Source organism: Moschus berezovskii, chromosome 2 (assembly GCF_049115385.1).
Source record: "Moschus berezovskii isolate FMDL1 chromosome 2, NW_MosBer_1.0, whole genome shotgun sequence".
NCBI classification, from domain to species: Eukaryota; Metazoa; Chordata; class Mammalia; order Artiodactyla; family Moschidae; genus Moschus; species Moschus berezovskii.
In genome coordinates, this window is record NC_142461.1 from 107,173,355 (window position 1) to 107,193,584 (window position 20,230).

Here is a 20,230-nt window from a genome sequence, read left to right on the forward strand (position 1 = left end):
TTGCCTGGAGAATCCCAGGGACAGGAGCCTGGTGGGCTGCCGTCTATGGGGTCGTATAGAGTTGGATACGACTGAAGTGACTTAGCAGCAGCAGCATATATCTCTCTCTATGTTTTCTATGAATCTTAACCTAGTTTTATGTACTAACATAATAGATTGGACTTGAGAATAAGCCATTTCCTTCAATATACCCTTAAAATATCATTGTGTATTCACTGCAGTTCTGATTTGTATAGTATCATTTTTCTGAAATTCAATCCTACCTATATATTTTAACTGTTATCTCAGTATTCTGCTAGGTTCCATAAGGAATTCAAACAAAGTATCAGATATAATTTCTCTGATCAAAGACTGTCAATCTAGTCAAGTAGTTGAGACACAGAACTACCTGGCTTCCAGCAGTCAAGCAACAGAATAAGTGAAGTGGCAGGATTTGGATAATAGTTGAATGGGTGAAGATTATTTTCCCGAAAAAGATAATAATAAAATAACCATAGGCCTAATGATAGAACTGAGTGAAATATATATATTGTGAGAAAGAATAAACTACATTGATTTGGAGGTATGGGGGGAGGAGTGGGAAATACTGATAAACTTTATTACATGATTAGGTGGCTTGAGCCTGAAATATCAGGCAGACAAGTTTTACCTAAGGTATATCAACATGACTATGAAATAAAACAGGCTTGAGTTAGGGAGTCAGTAGAAGGAAAAAGAAGTAGATCATAAGTATGCACAGAGTATACATCAGTAAGATTCAGAGCTAAGTTAGATAACCTCTAAGATTTAACAGCAACAACAACATAAGACATGGTAGTGAGAAGCAAATTTTGGAATCAACACATATTGAACACATACTGCCTGAGTTCAAATCTGAGCTCTGCCACTTACTGTGGGGACCTCAGGTGAGTTATGTAATATCTTTGTGGATCAATCATCTGTAAAATGGGACTAAAGTAACTACCTATAAATGAGTTAATATACAGGATTAAATGAGCTCATATAAAGTGTTTAAGAAAGGTCCTTGGCATATAGTATGTGCTATGAAAGTTAGTTATTAGTGCTTATGGAACTCACCTTTCTCTTGATTTGGGTCCAGTGACTTCAGGTTTCTTACACTGTCAGCTACCCTCTGTTTGTCACTTGAATTACATACCATAATGTGTGGCCTTCTGTAAAAATGATATTGTATATTATATATGATACTATTCAAACACACACACACAATAAAACAGGCAATAATTTCCAAAGACAGACAGACTGGAACAATCATCTTTGTCTGCCAAATACTGGAAATTTAATAGCAAAGAAAAAAATACAGCTAAGAGGAAATGGTGCTATGAAACATTAGCTTTCATTTGTGGCCCTGTAATAAAGCAAGATATTAGAAGCTTGGTAAGATGGGCAGTTTCCCCAAGAGAGTATCTTTTTCTTATTATCAATTATCTTTTAAAGAAAAAGGAGCTAAATGAAATTTACTTTCATAGACATTTCCCTTACATCTGGCAAGGTCACCTTGTGGCAAGTCAGAATGTGAGTTAACTTCACTGGGTTTTGTTTTGTTTTTTAATGAGAGAGGAGTTTAATTTGGAGACAATCTCAAGCAAATTATAGTAAAACTTTGATAAAATGGTTTATTTTACGTTCTTGATTTCATCTTTATTCATAGTGTGGTATTTCTAACAGAATGTAACTGTACTTTATTATAACTTTCTAGAACCAAGGGGAAAGTGCATTCTCTGCTTCACAAAATTGATTGTAAAAATGATTAGTCGCTTAACATCATATTCTAATATGCAGAATTATTTTATAAACCAGTCAGTAAAAGTTCTTTAGGAGTATTTGGTGAAAATTGAGATTAAATATTTAATTTAGGCCAAATAGGTAACAGGCAAAACAAACACAACACAAACAAAAATGCTAATAATATCCATACAAAATAACTACATTTTGTGGTTTATCTGCCACAGGGACACCAAAACCATTGGATTTGATTTTATTTAAAACCACACATGTAAATAGATACCCTTTGAATAAAATTTTTTTAATGATGGTAAAAGGGATAAAGCATAAACTAAAGAAATGACTTCACTTGTGTTTAAAATATCATTTCTGTATTTCAGAAGACTACTATCAATTAAACAAAGCACCACCACCACTTCTGGCACACAGACTACTTACTGTTCATCTGTGTTTCTAGTTCCTTGTTTTTCTTCTTTGGAGTTTTGTGAGGACTCCCCAGTAGCACTGCCAGGGGCTGAGTCAGGATCATTTTTCAGTGTATTTATTATATCAGTAGATACAGTAGGAATGTCTTGTGACTTCAGAGAAGTACTTTCAGCCTCATCTTTAGGCATTTCACTCAGTTCTTCCTTTTCATCTATCTCTTCAAGGCTATAATCAGAGCTTATTCCAGCTACAAAGAAATTAAGATATAATCCTAAATATTAGTCTCATTCATCCTATGCAATTCTGACAAGGAAGGAATTTTTAAGATAATAATTAGTTGGACTCTTTTAAATTCAGATTCAAAGCTAACAGTAAGATACTTGTCTAATGGTGAAGAATTATGTTAATGTATAATCAGATTATCTCAGACGTGCATTTCTAAAAATAATATGCTATCGCTCTAGGTTTTCTTTGTGGTAGAAAAAAGGTTATTTAAGCTTATAAACTTCAAGTTATATATTTCATTTAAGAATGTGTCTTTCAATTTAAATGACTTTTACCTTGATCCAATAGCATTAAATGTAAACAAAAAGAACATAAATTTTTAGATAGTCTACAAGTGTAATTACAAAGTTTGACTCAGTAGTTATCAGTACTATGATTGAGAACTGTCTGAGCATCCTTTAAAAATACTGATGCTCACCTCTACCATACATCTGTTAAATTGGAATCTCTGAAAGACAGGACCAAGAATTTTTAAGATTCTTTGGGTGATTCTAGTGTGTAACCAAGGTTAAAAGCCACTTACATAGATGCTTAATACAGTTTTTAAGATAATAATAGAATAAGCATTATGCATGAAAATTAATTTTAATTCCTGGGTTGAGTTTGATTCTCAGAGGCAACTTCAATTAAGTCTTTTCTCTATATTATCAAAGTATAATTAGCATATACCTTTTAAGCAGATATACATATATTTCCTCCTCTCTCTTTTTCTTGTTGGTTTATTTAATATACATCCTGTAGCTGATGTTTTCAACTTTTCTTTCTTCACTCAACTGTATCTTAAAGGTTGTCCCATATCAATACGTGTGTGTGTTGTGTATGATTCTTTTCAATAGCTGTGGTTAATATTTTGTTGACTAAAATAGTTTTATTATTATTTCTTAGTTCTAACAACAAATGGCCAACAGGGTAAAAGACAAGGAGCCATCCTAAGTGGTTAGTGTCCACACTAGTTCTGAAAGTATATTTAAACCAACGAATGAGGTTTTGGATCTCTGCTTATTTGAATGTAATTCAGTACCTCCACCTACACAATAGCAGCTGAACAAAGTTTAATTTTGCCCCATTTGGGGGAGGAAAAAAAAAGTAGTATAGCATTGAATTGTAGTGATCTGCACATCTACAAAATTTAACAAAAAGTTTAATATATTTGAAGAATATTTGAAATACTTAAAATGTATTTATCTTAAAGCATATAGAAAGACTAGTATGCCATTTGTGATTTTTAATAAATATGGGAAATTTTAACAACATTTCTGTTATAAATTGAAAAGTAGATTACTAAGAAAAAATAAATAATTTGACTTTAAGTAAACATATATATAAATATATGCACATACTTATACATACAAGTCTTTATCGTGACATGAAATAGTTATTTTGATGCCAATGTACAATATTATGCCTTTAAAGTAACTGTATAGATATGACATCTATATAGTAAGAGCATATTTACATAATTTTAAAAATGTATCCAGGAAAACTTAATGGCCATTATGGATGCAAGTGTGTTTTATAGATGGCTCTTTGATATATGTTAAGCTCTTCTGAAATTAACTGAGGTAACATTTAGCAAATTATTGATCTTTCTCCCCATTTCTCTCTTCACAATCACAAGTATTTTATATAGATACACAATTGTAAGCATGAGGTCCTCACTGAAAAACTGGTCCTAAAGTATGAAGAATGAGTCACATGTTTCAAAAGTTTTTTCAAATTATTTTTCTGGGGTTTTATACTTAGTAGTTATAAGCATTATATGTGTGCATGCTCAGTTGTGTCTGACTTTTTGTGAGCCCATGAAGTGTAGCCCACCAGACTGCTCTGTCCATAGAATTCACCAGGCAAGAATACTGGAGTGAGTTGCCATTTGCTACTCCAGGGATCTTCCCGACCCAGGGATTGAACCCTGCATCTCCTACATTGGCAGGCAGATTCTTTACCATTGTGCTACCTGGGAAGCCCAAGCATTATGTAGGCTTTCTTAAATAAATGCATTCCTGTCATTAAGTCTTAGAAAAGGCTGTTATTCTTTTAAAAATAAGTCTAATCATCCAAGAGCACTTTCACACTTTGTTATTTGATTAGTACAGATTTTCTCAAGCTTTAAAAAATATTAAACGAAGTTTGTTTTGAATGTATTAATAGACTGATACTATGGTCAAATGACCAAATTTTAGAACTACAACAGTGACAATGATTATAACAAAATGAGGTGGGGGCTGTGAACAATGAATACTTTTCACAGATGTTATACCGCAACTATCGTATTTCAGCTTCATACATTCTAAGGGAAGACAATTCACTTTCAAAGAACAGAATATCCAAACCTTTAGTGTAGTTTGAAGATACAACTCCCAAAGTGTGTTTTTAAAAAAAATTCACAAAAATATCATTTGAAAGTATAATTATTGAAATTTCTTTTACATTTACTTAGCTTTCTATAATTTGAATATATTTACCACAATTTTTTCAATCCTTCTAAAGGTTACAAAATTGAAACAAAAATAAAATTTAAAATATTTAAAATTCACAAAATTCAATTGTGTAAAAGAAATTCAAATAAACTTAGTTTGTAGCATCTTATGTTATTAAAGCTTAAAATTTCACTAAGCCTTTTGGGACATCTTGTATATTTTTCCTGGAAATGGTCAAAATGGCAAAATTGTTTGATAAACACCACCCTTTGCTAAAACAGAATTGTATTAGATTAAATCTATTCTTGTGAACTTTAAAAAATTCATTTATTCAGAAAAATGCTCACTGTATCAGGCACTATTGTGGTTGTTACATGAGCTGTTTTCTCTTTCATTTTTAGAGACTGAGGAAAGGCCAGGTAACTTACAGGGCAGAGATGTGGCAGCAGCCTCAGGCGTTCCAGGGCACCCCGAGACAGGGGCTCCGGCGGGCAGCTGGGACACAGCACACTGTTCATTCCCAGGGCCGAGGGAGGCTTCTGCCAAGGAAGTAAAATCTGTGGTGATGGCACTTAGAAAACAGAATTAAGCAAGCAGAGACCGAGAAGCATTTTGGAAGAAATTGTATTTGTCACCTCACAATTAGCCATGCATTAAATAAGAGAAACGAGCGTGCAGGAGGGAAGGAACAGAAGGAGAAAGAGCTATGAAGCGGAATCCAAAGAGCAGCCACTTTTCTCTAATACTTTAGAAATCCTCTCATTTCATTTATAAAGTTTGATATTATTTAATACATTTCCATGTGAAACAGAATGGTGTTACTGATATTACTCTGGGTAAGACTTGAGAAAAATCATTACTAGTTACCTAATGATAGTGTTTTTAATCGCAGAGGAAAGGAGAATTCTATGTCAAAATCTTAAATTCCTAAGTATCACCTAAGGATTAATGATTCAGGAGCACTTGGGTGCTCCTGAGTTTTTCTGTATTTGTGAACATGAATTATAAAAATTAAGTAGTTATATTAAGCAATTTTTATACCTATCAAATTATCTCCATGTTAAAGTACTGACATAGTAATATTCTATGGGGCAGGAGGAGACGGGGACGACAGAGAATGAGATGGCTGGATGGCATCACTGACTCTGTGGACATGAGTTTGAGTGAACTCCAGGAGTTGGTGATGGACAGGGAGGCCTGGCGTGCTGTGATTCATGGGGTCGCAGAGAGTCGGACATGACTGAGCGACTGAACTGAACTGAAGTCTAAGGAATAAGAGATTTTATCATACCTATAATAGCTACTAAATAGCTGTTATTTAAAATATTAGGAAACAGTGTTAGGCTGAATTTTTTTTACTGGAATTTTACTTATTTAGAGAGAATTCAAAATAAAACCATATAACAATAAATATTTCACAGTAAATTTTTTACCATTAGATTAGGACACTATGAATTCACCTATGACAGCTGCATAAAGAATGATACTTTATATCTTCATATAAGTTTTCTTCTGAACACACCAAGGTACATTCCTAACTAAGATGTGTTGTTCCTCTGGGGGAGAAGATTAATAAATGGCAACCTGACATTGCATAAGGAAAAGCAGGAAACCTATAGGAAAAGTACTCAGGGTGCCATCACAGAATTAAAATTCTGACTGCTGTATTTCATGCTCTGAGCTCAGGAGGGGAATATTTTTCATTCATACTGTATAATGTGGGTGTTAGCCACTCAGTCATGTCCGACTCTTTGTGACCCCATGGACTATAGTCACCAGGCTCCTCTGTCCATGGACTTTTCCAGGCAAGAATACTGGAGTGAGTTGCCATTTCCTTCTCCATTTCCTTCTCTGATCTTCCCGACCAGAGATTGAACCCATATCTTGCACACTGCGGGCACTCTTTACCAACTGAGCTACCAGGGAAGCCCCTCCCTGGTGGGAAATGGAGTCAAAGTATCTGTATCTCCTTTATGGACAGAGCATTACAAGTAGCTTCTAACTTCATTCCTCAGCTCTACCGGAAGCTCTCGCTCAGTGGTTACAGGAGGACAGAGGTGTCATACCTGGGCTGGACGGGCCCTCAGAAGAGCTCACTTCTACACCACTGTCGGTAGGAACTGCAGGTACTGTCCGCACGGCTAGAGGACGGAAGAGACATAGCTTACAAGCAGGCAGGCCACCTCCGCCAGTGAAACAGCTCCTCACCAGCCTGACTGAGTGACGTGTATTAATTCAGAAAGAGAGAGCCCTAGCCTCGTTAGAAGCCACTTTACTTGTCTAGCTCTGAAACTGCTGAATCTGGTTAGATTCCCAGTCCTGCATGTAGTCAATCCTGGAAAGACAGCATCTTTCTTAATAGACTCATAAATTATAATATGCTCATTTTAGGATCATGGAGCTGTACAGTTTTACATTTTGTTAGGTTGCAGATTTTTCAAAGGTGGCGAGAATAACCAGGGGCTATCTAAGTATTACTATTATAATCAATTAATTAAAAGTTAAGTCTAAGTACTATTATTATTTAATAAAAAGACATGATTTATAACATATCATCTCTGTTGTCTAAAGAAAACACAGCACAAATGTAATGTTAATGGGAAGAGTAACATTACCAGTCACATGACTGTTCTCATCGCTTTGCAGCAGGACTGTTTTCGAGGGCGGGGAAGGTGCTTTTCGCTTTGTCCTTTTCAAAGATGAATTCCCAACAGATGTGCTGCTGAGCTGCAGAGAACCCGTTCTCACCCTGCCTGCTCCATAGGAACTCTATAGAAAACAAAACGACCAAATGGAATCTCCATTCAAAAATGAACAGCAGGCTTTCGGAAGACACTGACCTTTCCATTCAAACACATCACATGCCAACATAGAGCTCACGAATCAGAAAGCACTTACAGAGTATCTGCCATGTGCCAGAAATGGATATGTAAAGAAAAATAAAACATGGCCCTTCTCAAGAAAGTCAGGCTAGAATGGGAGGCAGGCATGTAAACAACTAATTAAAATGTACATGACTCATAAAAACTAGCTTCCAAAGAAAAATCTAGAGGAAACTACTGGAGTAAAGTCAGAAGTGAAAAAGGGAAGAAAATTTGTACATTGGGACTGGCTTGATTAATCTTGCTCTTTTTAGCACAATACATCAATGACAAACATTTCAAAAATCTATATGTTTACCAAAAGCAAGGTCATCTGAGGTCCTTGACTCTATACACAGCTGACGCTCACACTCACAGCATGTGACTGTCAGCAGGCTGACCAGTGCCTCGTGGCACATTGCCATGTCATCTTGCTCTTGCCCTTTACAACAAACCTGCTTAAAAGAGTTATTCATAATTTTTTTTCTCCCATTTCTCATCTGCCACTTGAACCCCTCCAATCTGACTTCTCTCAATCTTTGATCCATTAAAACTATTCCTGTCTGTGACATAATAGAAATACATAAAGGTCTCTGTCATTGTTGCTGGCACAGAGCTCCTAAAACCCTTGAACTTTCCTAAGTGACAAGAACACTAGAATCATCTCTTGTTCTAATATTGGTTTTGGACCCTGGTTCCTGACCCAGAGCTCCTGAAATCTTTGTAGTTTCCTGGGTGATAGGAGTATCTTTTGTTGTAATGAGGCAACTCTGGAGGCCTCCTGAATGAGGGCTTGTCATGGGAAAGTCACAATTAGAAGCCTGAAATTTTCAGCCCTGCCCTCACTGTCTTGAGAAAGGAGAAGGGCTGAAAATGGAGTTAATGACTGATCGTGCCTGTGTGCTGAGGCTGCCATGAAATCACAAAAATATGGAGTTCAGAGAGCTCCCGGGTTGATGCACATGTGGAGCTGCTGGGAGAGTGCCATACCTGAACAGGTCGTTGCAAGCTCCACGCCTCTTCCCACATACCTTGTCCTATATATCTCTTCCATCTACATGTTCATCTATATCCTCTATCATAGCCCTTAAAAAACAGGTAAATATAGGCAAGTATTTCCTTGAATTCTGTGAGCTGTTCTAGCAGATTAATTAAACCTGAGAAGGGGTCTAAGGAACCTCTGATTTATAGCTAGTCAGTCAGAAGTATAGGTAACAACTTGGACTTGGGAATGGTATCTGAAGTTCAAGAAGAGGGTCACTGGAACCTCTGATCAACAGCTGGTTGGTCAGGGCTTGTGACTGGTGTCAGAAGTGTGTATGGGAAGGGAAGGCGAGCTTGTGGGATGGAGCCCTTATCCTATGGAATCATGCTGTCTCTGGGTAGGTAGGTCAGAATTGAGTTGAATGCTGGTGTCTAAAAATTGCTTGGTGGTGTGGAGGAAAACCTCCACACATCTGGTGAGCAGAAGTGAAATGTTTTGTGTGAGTAGCAGAGAAGACTCAGGGAAGAAACACACAGTAGGAAAAAACTGGGTTTTCCCTATACTGGCAGAAAACTGAGTTTTTACTTTATACTGCGAAAGTCATCAATGACCTCCTCCCTGACTAAATCAGAAGTTACTTCTTAGAGCTCACTTATTGGACATATTAGCAGCATTACATAGCTGACCATCCTCTAAAGTCTCCTTTTTCTTACATCCAGAATACTATATCCTTATTCTGCATACATCTGAACTTTCTGTATGGGTTCCTTTTCATCTAGTCCTTGGACATATTCTCTTGAATATCTATGCTCAGTCTTAGTAATCACCACTATCTCTAGGTTTTCTGTATTATTTATATTATTTACAGGTTTTGGACCTTGTGTGTGTGTATATATATATATATATATATATTCTGTATTTATTTATATACTTATATTATTTATTTTCTGTATTATTTATATGTTGGTGATTCCAAACTATGTCTCCATTCCTGGACCTCTGTCTGATCTTCATGTAGTGTCAAAGCCCATTTCAAACTCAGCAGTCTAAAACTAAGAGCCTGATAATCCCTCCTTTCATCTCCCCCATTAAAAATAATCCTGTTCTCACAGTCTTCCCTGTTTCAATAAAAAGCAAGTCATTCTTCCATTTGTTTAGGCCAGAACTTGTGGAGTCACGCTTCCTTACCCCCTCTCACACTGCCCATCAAGTCCATCCTGTTGGCTCATCCAGTGTGACTGCTACCACAGAGTCTGAGTCACCACTGGGAACCTTCTACCTGGATTGCTGCTTCCTCACTGCTTCCCTCCAGTCCTTCCGCAACATAGCAGCAAAGGTGCCCGTTAAGACAGAAATCAAGGGGCTTCCCTGGAGGCTCAATGGTAAAGAATCTGCCTGGTCAAAACAGGAGACACCAGTTCAATCCCTGATCTGGGACGATCCCACATGCCAGGTAACAGCTAAGCCTGTGAGCCACAGCTACGGGACCAGTGCTCTAGAGCCCATGAGCTGCAGCTACTGAACCAGTGCCGCAACTACCAAAGCCCACATGCCTAGAGCCCGTGCTCTGAAATAAGAGAAACCACTGCAATGAGAAGCCCACACTCAACCCAACTGGGAAAGGCCCATATGCAGCAACTGAAGACCCATCACAGCCATAAATAAATCTTAAAAAAAATCAGGTGAAAACACTTTGTTCCAAACCCCCTAATAATTTCCCAAGTGATGCAGACAAGCCAAAGTCCTTGTAACGACTTCTAAGGTTATCAGTGACCCAGCACCTAGACCTTTCTGACCTCCTTCTCCAAGTGTGGAGCGGAGTGAGCCACACTGGCCTTCGCGCTGCTCCTCGAATGTGCCAGGAGGAGTGCTCTCACTTCAGGATGGTTGCCCTTGCTGTTCCCTATCCCTGGAATGCACTTTTCGTAACTTAACATCTTACCCTTTCATTTTCTTCACGTCATTTCTCAAGTGACACTTCTCAGTGAGCTCCTCCTTGACTCCCTCCCCCCACCCACACACACTTCCTGTCTTTCTTCCTAGCTTGATTTATGTGCTTGTGCTAAGTGGCTTCAGTCGTGTCTGACTCTTTGCAACCCTATGGACCATAGCCTGCCAGGCTCCTCTGTCCATGGGATTCTCCAGGCAAGAAAACTGTAATGGGTTGCCATTTCCTACTTCAGGGGGTCTTCCCAACCCAGGGATTGAACCCACATCTCTTGCATATTCTACATTGGCAGGGGTAGAATATGTGCCACCTGGGATATTTATCGTCAATGTTTAATCTTTCTCTAACAGACTACAGGATTGGCCTGTTTACTTTGTCTATTGTTGCTTCCACCAGGTTTGACTCTTAGGGTAAGGATGTTTTTTCCTCCTGTTTTGCTCACTGCTGTATCTCCAGAACAATGTCTGGTTCATAGAAGTTTCTCGAAAAATATTTGTTGAATGAATGAGAGAAATGAACCAAAAATTGCCTTCTTCATTTGTTAATAAAGGCTCCTGATAAACTTGGAGAGTATGTAAAGCTTGGGCCATTCCAATCTTATGAGACAATGTAAGTACAGCTAAGGAAAGCAGTCTAGTTCGTAAGATGTTTATTAGTCATTATGTTTTGCTACACACCATAAAAAGTTCAGCAAATTTACTCTTTTGAAATATTGTAATATTTCTGTCAGAGAAGGAAGAAAGCCTGCCCTCCCAGAGAAAATTTTGAGTCATCTGTTGTCACTGCCAGTTCTGTTAGGTACCAAAGTGGAAGGCAGATCATCTCACAGGGACAGAAGCAGAGTCCGGTCCACAGTGGCAGGCACTTGGCGGAACACACCTCTCACTAAGGTTAAGTCATCTTAACAAGGGGTCAGACAGGGTGGCACCAGGCTGACCTTTTCAGTAACTGAAACATTAGACCTCTGTACCAGTTGATAAATAGCTGCAACCATCAATGTCCGTTCCTCTCATTACTCCGGTCCCTTCTATACAACCCTTTAGACGTCTCCAAAATCCAGCATGAAATGAGTTAAAGCCTGCCACCCAAACCCAGATTTTGATTCTGAGTCACTAAAGCCAATTCTGATTAAATCAGAGGGTCACCCCCCGACACACCTCACCTAGATGGGCATATGGATGGGTCCTCACCCATATGCTGCTTGGACCTTTAAATAATTAGGAGTAAGGCCCTTGATAATAAGAGATGAGAAAGGAATGTAGTGATCAATCAGCGGTATTTAAATATCATTTTGAGTGGAACATAAAGTTTAAATAAAAACCTCATGATGATGTGTCTGTGTTTGGAAATGTTCACTTGCCATCTTATAAAAGTAACAAATTTAGGGATGGTTAGGAAGAAGGCCAAAAATTCTCCTAAAACAATGTGGCACTTCACTTTCTGAAACATTGATCTAAAATATCAAAAGCAGTAAAAATGTCATTTTATTTCTTGATGAGATTACTTCATAAAGCCCTATTCAAGTATGCCTCATTCCTCTCACAGACCTAGTTTATCAGTAGAGACACAGTAGGTGATCAGTAAGTAACTGGTGAATGCATGAAGCCATGGCTGCATCTGATCCTCCTAATTCTATGCTGACACCATGCTTCCCATCTCTGGACTGATTGCTTTCATGTCATCTGAAAACAACTCATGTTCCCCTTCAGGTCAAGTTCCCAGCCAGTCATTTATTGGTCTTTTCTATGACCTGACAAAAGCAGTCACAACATGAATTTCTCAGGCAACTATATCTGTTTAAGAGAGCTCTTAAAATTTCATTATAATATAATAAAGCAGATAGCACAGAAATTAAAAAAGGGAGAAGTGTATATACAGAGATTCACAAATTTATATGGACCTAATAACTCAAAGACAGAGTAAAAATAAACTCATGTATTTCATTTATCACCCTAGAGGTCTTAAAATAAGCTAACCTTTTTTTTGGTACAGGATATTTATATTTCTATGGATAAATAATTTAAAATTTGTCAAAATATACATATTTCAGCATCACAAATGTTAAACTATTTTTAATAGCATTTGTGAAGACAATTGAGGGAATCCATGTTAGAAGGTCAAAGCCATGAATGTATTGCGGGGAGCACATGTTTTATAACCTCATTCTGTAAGATTTACCCCCTGCCTTTATTATACGGGTGTGTAATAAAAGCAAATGGACTTGTGTTTCTAGACCAGTACATGGGTCATACAGACTTAAGAACAAAGACCTTTGAAGAGAACATGATTATCACTGCGTGTGACCAGGTCAGCTTATGTTAACTATATCCCTAGATTCCATGCTATAATTAATGGTAAGAGCTTACTAAGTTGATGACAAAAATGTAAACTTAACAAATGCTGTAAGATGGGCCAGGCAGGATTTTTTAAGGACTAAGAATGATGAGTTTAAAAAATAAGCGTCAATTAGTGATGGGAATATTACTTTCATTCTGAGATATAAATAATATTAGCATTCAAAGAATAGCTTAATATACATTTTTTGTTGTCCTATAAGAGAGAGCCACAAGAGTTTTTAAATTTGTGTGTGCGTGTGTGTGTGTTTAGAGGCTGTTAGAAAAGAATTTTAATCAGCTAAGCAGCAGCCAAGCGAAAATCAAACTTGGACTTATTTCGTGTTAATTAAAATATTGCTATTAAGATTAAAATGAAGGAACCCCTGGATCCTATATGAAAACATTTCTCTTGGGTAAAAACCTGCAGAAAAAGAAAGGGCTTTTAAGGTAGAAAATCTAGGTATTTCTAAATTGTAGCCAAGAAAACTGGCATGTACCTTGGGATACCTGTGGAATAACAGATTCAGTACACAAGCTTTCTAAAAAGTAGACATACTAAACTAATGCCGTTATTTAAGTAAACACATCATGAGTTCCCATATAAAATATTAAAGAAATAAAAAAGGGTGAGGAAGGGCATTGTGTATTCTTAAGCCCCATTTTGTTCTGTGCACTTCAGGAATATGCTCCTTAATCGACTCCCAGTAGTTCTACTCTTTCATTCATCAGGGTGCAGCTACCCAGGACGTTGAGTGTGAATCTGTCTAACTGGAGAGAAGTTTACAGAGGGTTTGCAAGCTGGAAGAGAGGCAATGTAATGGTTACCAAACACAGGAGCTTTGGAGTCAATGCCAGGGCTTGCACCAGGAGAGCATAGCATTTGCTGTCCCTCCTCCACAAAGCGGGAAAAGTAACAGTACCTGCTTCACTGGGGCTGGATGCTCATGTGAAATGGCCTGTGTAAGGAAAAGAAATGCAAAAGAGCGAAATGGCTGTCTGAGGAGGCCTTACAAATAGCTGTGAAAAGAAGAGAGGCGAAAAGCAAAGGAGAAAAGGAAAGATATACGCATCTGAATACAGAGTTCCAAAGAATAGCAAGGAGAGATAAGAAAGACTTCCTCAGTGATCAATGCAAAGAAATAGAGGAAAACAACAGAATAGGAAAAACAAGAGACCTCTTCAAGAAAATTAGAGATTCCAAGGGAACATTTCATGCAAAGATGGGCTCGATAAAGGACAGAAATGGTATGGACCTAACAGAAGCAGAAGATATTAAGAAGAGGTGGCAGGAATACACAGAAGAACTGTACAAAAAAGATCTTCACGACCAAGATAGTCACGATAACGTGATCACTGACCTAGAGCCAGACATCTTGGAATGTGAAGTCAAGTGGGCCTTAGAAAGCATCACTACTAACAAAGCTAGTGGTGGTGATGGAATTCCAGTTGAGCTATTTCAAGTCTTGAAAGATGATGCTGTGAAAGTGCTGCACTCAATATGCCAGCAGATTTGGAAAACTCAGCAGTGGCCACCGGACTGGAAGAGGTCAGTCTTCATTCCAATTCCAAAGAAAGGCAATGCCAAAGAATGCTCAAACTACCGCACAATTGCACTCATCTCACACGCTAGTAAAGTCATGCTCAAAATTCTCCAAGCCAGTCTTCAGCAGTATGTAAACCATGAACTCCCTGATGTTCAAGCAGGTTTTAGAAAAGGCAGAGGCACCAGAGATCAGATTGCCAACATCCGCTGGATCATGGAGAAAGCAAGAGAGTTCCAGAAAAACATCTATTTCTGCTTCATTGACTATGCCAAAGCCTTTGACTGTGTGGATCACAATAAACTGTGGAACATTCTGAAAGAGATGGGAATCCCAGACCACCTGACCTGCCTCTTGAGAAACCTGTATGCAGGTCAGGAAGCAACAGTTAGAATGGGACATGGAACAACAGACTGGTTCCAAATAGGAAAAGGTGTACGTCAAGGTTGTATATTGTCACCTTGCTTATTTAACTTATATGCAGAGTACATCATGAGGAACACTGGGCTGGAAGAAGCACAAGCTGGAATCAAGATTGCTGGGAGAAATATCAATAACCTCAGATATGCAGATGACACTACCCTTATGGCAGAAAGTGAAGAGGAACTCAAAAGCCTCTTGATGAAAGTGAAAGAGGAGAGTGAAAATGTTGGCTTGAAGCTCAACATTCAGAAAACAAAGATCATGGCATCTGGTTCCATCACTTCATGGGAAATAGATGGAAAAACAGTGGAAACAGTGTCAGACTTTGTTTTGGGGGGCTCCAAAATCACTGCAGATGCTGATTGCAGCCATGAAATTAAAAGACGCTTGCTCCTTGGAAGGAAAGTTATGACCAACCTTGAAAGTATATTAAAAAGCAGAGACATTACTTTGCCAACCAAGGTCCGTCTAGTCAAGGCAATGGTTTTTCCCGTGGTCATGTATGGATGTGAGAGTTGGACTGTGAAGAAGGCTGATCGCCGAAGAATCGATGCTTTTGAACTGTGGTGTTGGAGAAGACTCTTGAGAGTCCCTTATACTGCAAGGAGATCCAACCAGTCCATTCTAAAGGAGATCAATCCTGGATGTTCATTGGAAGGACTGATGCTAAAGCTGAAGCTGCAATACTTTGGCCACCTCATGCGACGAGTTGACTCACTGGAAAAGACTCTGATGCTGGGAAGGGTTGGGGGCGGGAGGAGAAGGGGACGACGGATAATGAGATGGCTGGATGGCATCACCGACTCTGTGGACATGAGTTTGAGTGCACTCCGGGAGTTGGTGATGGACAGGGAGGCCTGGCGTGCTGTGATTCATGGGGTCGCGGAGAGTCGGACACGACTGAGCAACTGAACTGAACTGAACTGAAGGCACTGATTGCGGCCCCTAGCACAGGGAACCTGCTCCACAAATAGTAGCTCATGTTAGGACACGTAATTTGTCTATTTTCAAGTATGTGGACGTGTCAATAAGACAAGCAGATGACAGTTATAATTAGGGGTTAGAGTAAAAAGCATAGGTGAAAGGAGGTATTTAAGACTGGTCCTTTCTTTAGTGCTGGTGGCGGTGGGAGTCCTACTAGCGTCAGTCTCAGAGATAATCGACCTCAAACAACTGCAGGAACTTGTGCTTAGTCCACTGCACAAACCAATTCCAAAATTGTAAAACTCCACCTTAAGTCACTTCAGGCAGCTTCTTCATACCTTCATCATTCGTTAAAGGAGTTTAATAAAAGCTAAATGTTTAATGCCAGTTTGTTAAATCTTAGTGAGGGGGTGTATTAAAGTATATAACTGAAATATTTCACACATTGAGTGCAAACATTTAAAATAAAAGAACTGCTTAGAACTGTCTTTAGTTTTTACCAGCTAGCCAAGGTATATTTCCTTTGTTCAAATTATGATGGATATTTTTAAAAGGAATTGCTGCTGCTGCTGCTAAGTCGTTTCAGTCATGTCCGACTCTGTGAGACCCCATAGACGGCAGCCCACCAGGCTCCCCTGTCCCTGGGATTCTCTAGGCAAGAACACTGGAGTGGGTTGCCATTTCCTCCTCCAATGCATGAAAGTGAAAAGTGAAAGTGAAATTGCTCAGTCGTGTCCGACTCTTCATGACCCCATGGACTGTAGCCCACCAGGGTCCTTGGGATTTTCCAGGCAAGAGTGCTGGAGTGGGTTGCCATTTCCTTCTCCAAAAGGAGTTGAGATCATACTATATTTAAGTCCAGAGGATTTACAAAACAAGAAAACAGAGAGGTTTCTTTTTACTATGGGAAAAATTCTTTGGTTAATGATTAGAAATCTCCAATTATTTAGTTAGAGTCACTAAGTCTGCCTGCCTTCACCAAAAACAACACCTCTAACAGTAACGTACATCACTGAATTTTATTGTCTGTGAAAAAAAAAATTACTGCATAAACAGAATTCACTAATGAAAGTGACAAGGTCAAGCTGAAAACCATGCCAGATAGTTAATCCCTCATAATTCACATCCAGATCAGAATTCACTGGTTCAAAATAAAAGTAAATTTAGCTGAAGAAAACAGAATTGAATGACATTCAATAGATTTACTTAGTTCTTGCACCATAGTAGTTATTAAATTACTTATTAATCACAGTTGAATTACATGATGTAGATCATTGAAATCAATATATTCTGGTTAAAAGAGAAGAATACAAATAGGAAAATAAAAAGACTGAATCACAGGATGGAAATACAGTGATTCAACTTCAATGACATTGTTAAATGTTTCTATTAGAAGCTTTTGGATTTTAGTTTGTTTATAATACGATTTTCCATGTAAGGTAGGGTTGGGTTGAGAGAATTTAAGCAATCTCTTAAAATTGTCTTAAAACTCATATAATTTTCTTTTCTTTAGGCACAGATTCCCATTATTCTTCTCCAATTTGGACACTCAATAAATGCTGTAAAATATTATAATACCTTATAATTGACATTAGGTTTTCCTAATTTACTGTGGATTAATCATTTCTATCCTAATGACTAAATTTCCATTTAACTGAAAGTCATGCTTTAACTTTTTTTTTTTTTTAAGCCAGAACCACAGCTTTCAGGACCTTAGTTCGCTGACCAACAACTGAACTCTGCAGTGAAAACATGGAGTCCTAACCCCTGGACCGCCAGGGAATTCCTCACTCTTAACTCTTGACAGAATTCTAGAATACTTTTACAACTTAAACAACAAATCAATTTTCTTAAACTTTAAACATAACTATTATACCAGAGTGAATGTAATATAGAAGTATAAGACGTTCTATTGAATTTCAAAATAGACAAAGCTCTGAAGGTAGGTTTTTCTTATTACAGAGAAATCAGTTTTATTGACTTGATCATAAAGTTAGCACAACCTCCCATGAGATTCAAACAGTGCATATGTTGACAAGGAAAAAAAAAATCACTGTAAATCTCAGTAAATACAAGATACCTCCTAGAAATTTTGTTGTCCAACATTTACCTTATACCTGCATACACTCACACAGACAAATGCATCCAACTTTGACTTGTACTGGATGAAAGCATACATGCCAATTTCTTTGTCTATGATGATTTTTCACACAGCATGCTATCTTTTGGTGGGGCTAGAGCAAGTTTACTTTGCTGCCTTGAATCCTGCTTTTTCCATACCCTTTTCCCCCTTGGGCAGCACTTTGTCAGGACTCCTAAACATTTAGAACTTATATATTCTATTTGTTTATTCTCTCTGTAATCCTGTTTTAAGATCCTTCATTGATAGCACTGAAAGTCTAAGCTTGCTTTAGTCAACTTACATTTTAAAAAGTCATATCAGTGAAGGAGTATAAGAAATAGGGGTGATATTCCAGGTATCAGACAACTGTAATTAGGGAAAGGAGAAATAGGGACACAGTCTCAGAGCCTGGAGCTCTCAAATCCACACTATATAAGCAGGCATCTATTCTGCTCATTTTAATGGTGTTTCTATCAATCCCCTGAAATAAATTCTACAAGGGGTAGCAATGAGATTAGAGCTGGATCCACCTACAGGTGTCTAAATGACTACCACCACCTTTCACTTGTGACTTTTAGAGTTACTAACAAGTTAAATCCCTTCAGAGGATACTGAGTGGCCAAGCCCACCAAAGCATTTGTCTTAGAATCATCTAGTTTTAAACTCACTGTTCAGTTCAGTCGCTCAGTCTTGTCCGCCTCTTTGTGACCCCATGGACAGCAACACGCCAGGCTTCTCTGTCCATCGCCAACTCCCAGAGTTTACTCAAACTCATGTCCATTGAGTCAGTGATGCCATTCAACCATCTCATCCACTGTTGTCCCCTTCTCCTCCACTGTTGTCCCCTTCTCCTCCCACCTTCAATCTTTCCCAGCATCAGGGTCTTTTCAAATGAGTCAGTTCTTCGCATCAGCTGGTCAAAGTATTGGAGTTTTAGCTTCAGCATGAGCCCTTCCAATGAATATTCAGGACTAATTTCCCTTAGGATGGGCTGGTTTGATCTCTTTGCAGTCCAAGGAACTCTCAAGAGTCTTCAACACCACAGTTCAAAAGCATCAATTCTTTGGTGCTCAGCTTTCTTTATAGTCCAACTCTCATATCCACACATGACTACTGGAAAAACCATAGTCTTGACTAGATGGACCTTTGTTGGCAAAGCAATGTCTCTGCTTTTTAATATGCTGTCTAGGTTGGTCATAGCTTTTCTTCCAAGGAGCAAGCGTCTTTTAATTTCATGGCTGCATTCACCATCTGCAGTGATTTTGGAGCCCAAAAAGATAAAGTCTGTCACTGTTTCCACTGTTTCCCCATCTATTTGCCATGAAGTGATGGGAAGTGAAGTGATGGGACCATATGCCATGATCTTAGTTTTCTGAATGTTGAGTTTTAAGCCAACTTTTTCACTCTCCTCTTTCACTTTCATCAAGAGGCTCTTTAGTTTTTCTTTGCTTTCTGCCATAAGGGTGGTGTCATCTGCGTGTCTGAGGTTACTGATTTTTCTTCCAGCAATCTTGATTCCAGCTTGGGCTTCATCCAGCCCAGAGTTTTTCATGATGTACTCCTCATATAAGTTAAATAAGCATGGTGACAATATACAGCCTTGACGTACTCCTTTCCCTACTTGGAACCAGTCTGTTTATTCATGTCCAGTTCTAACTGTTGCTCCCTGACCTGCATACAGATTTCTTAAGAGACAGGTCAGGTGGTCTGGTATTCCCATCTCTTGAAGAATTTTCCACAGTTTGTTGTGATCCACACAGTCAAAGACTTTGGCATAGTCAGTAAGGTAGAAGTAGATGTTTTTCTAGAACTCTCTTGCTTTTTCGATGATCTAACAGATGTTGGTAATTCGATCTCTGGTTCTCTGCCTTTACTAAATCCAGCTTGAACATCTCTAAGTTCTCAGTTCACGTACTATTAAAGCCTCACTTGGAAAACTTTGAGCATTACTTTGCTAGCTTGTGAGATGAGTGCAATTGTGTGGTCATTTGAGGATTCTTTTGCATTGCCTTTCTTTGGGATTGGAATGAAAACTGACCTTTTCCAGTCCTGTGGCTACTGCTGAGTTTTCCAAATTTGCTGGCATAACAGCGGCAAACTCACTTTTAGTCAATGACAATAACATCTGTGTTGTCTGGTTAACAGACTCATCAACCTGAACATGCCTTCCTCAAATTTTATTACCTTCAGCCTCTTTTAAGGGATGGCCAAAACACACG

The 20,230-nt window shown here is 38.4% G+C and overlaps 1 protein-coding gene across 2 annotated transcripts in view; it reads right to left on the bottom strand.

The window, feature by feature from the left end:
- The window catches only part of COBLL1 (cordon-bleu WH2 repeat protein like 1), a 175,417-nt gene that overhangs the window by 12,440 nt on the left and 142,747 nt on the right, over window positions 1-20,230 (bottom strand). For both annotated transcript variants that reach the window (XM_055398008.2, XM_088829801.1), the window contains exons 8-12: window positions 7,487-7,640; window positions 6,938-7,012; window positions 5,300-5,428; window positions 2,182-2,416; window positions 1,078-1,172 (exon numbers count right to left, since the gene is read on the bottom strand). In XM_055398008.2, the coding sequence (XP_055253983.2) occupies window positions 1,078-1,172; window positions 2,182-2,416; window positions 5,300-5,428; window positions 6,938-7,012; window positions 7,487-7,640 (688 nt within the window). The remainder of the gene's footprint in view (window positions 1-1,077; window positions 1,173-2,181; window positions 2,417-5,299; window positions 5,429-6,937; window positions 7,013-7,486; window positions 7,641-20,230) is intronic.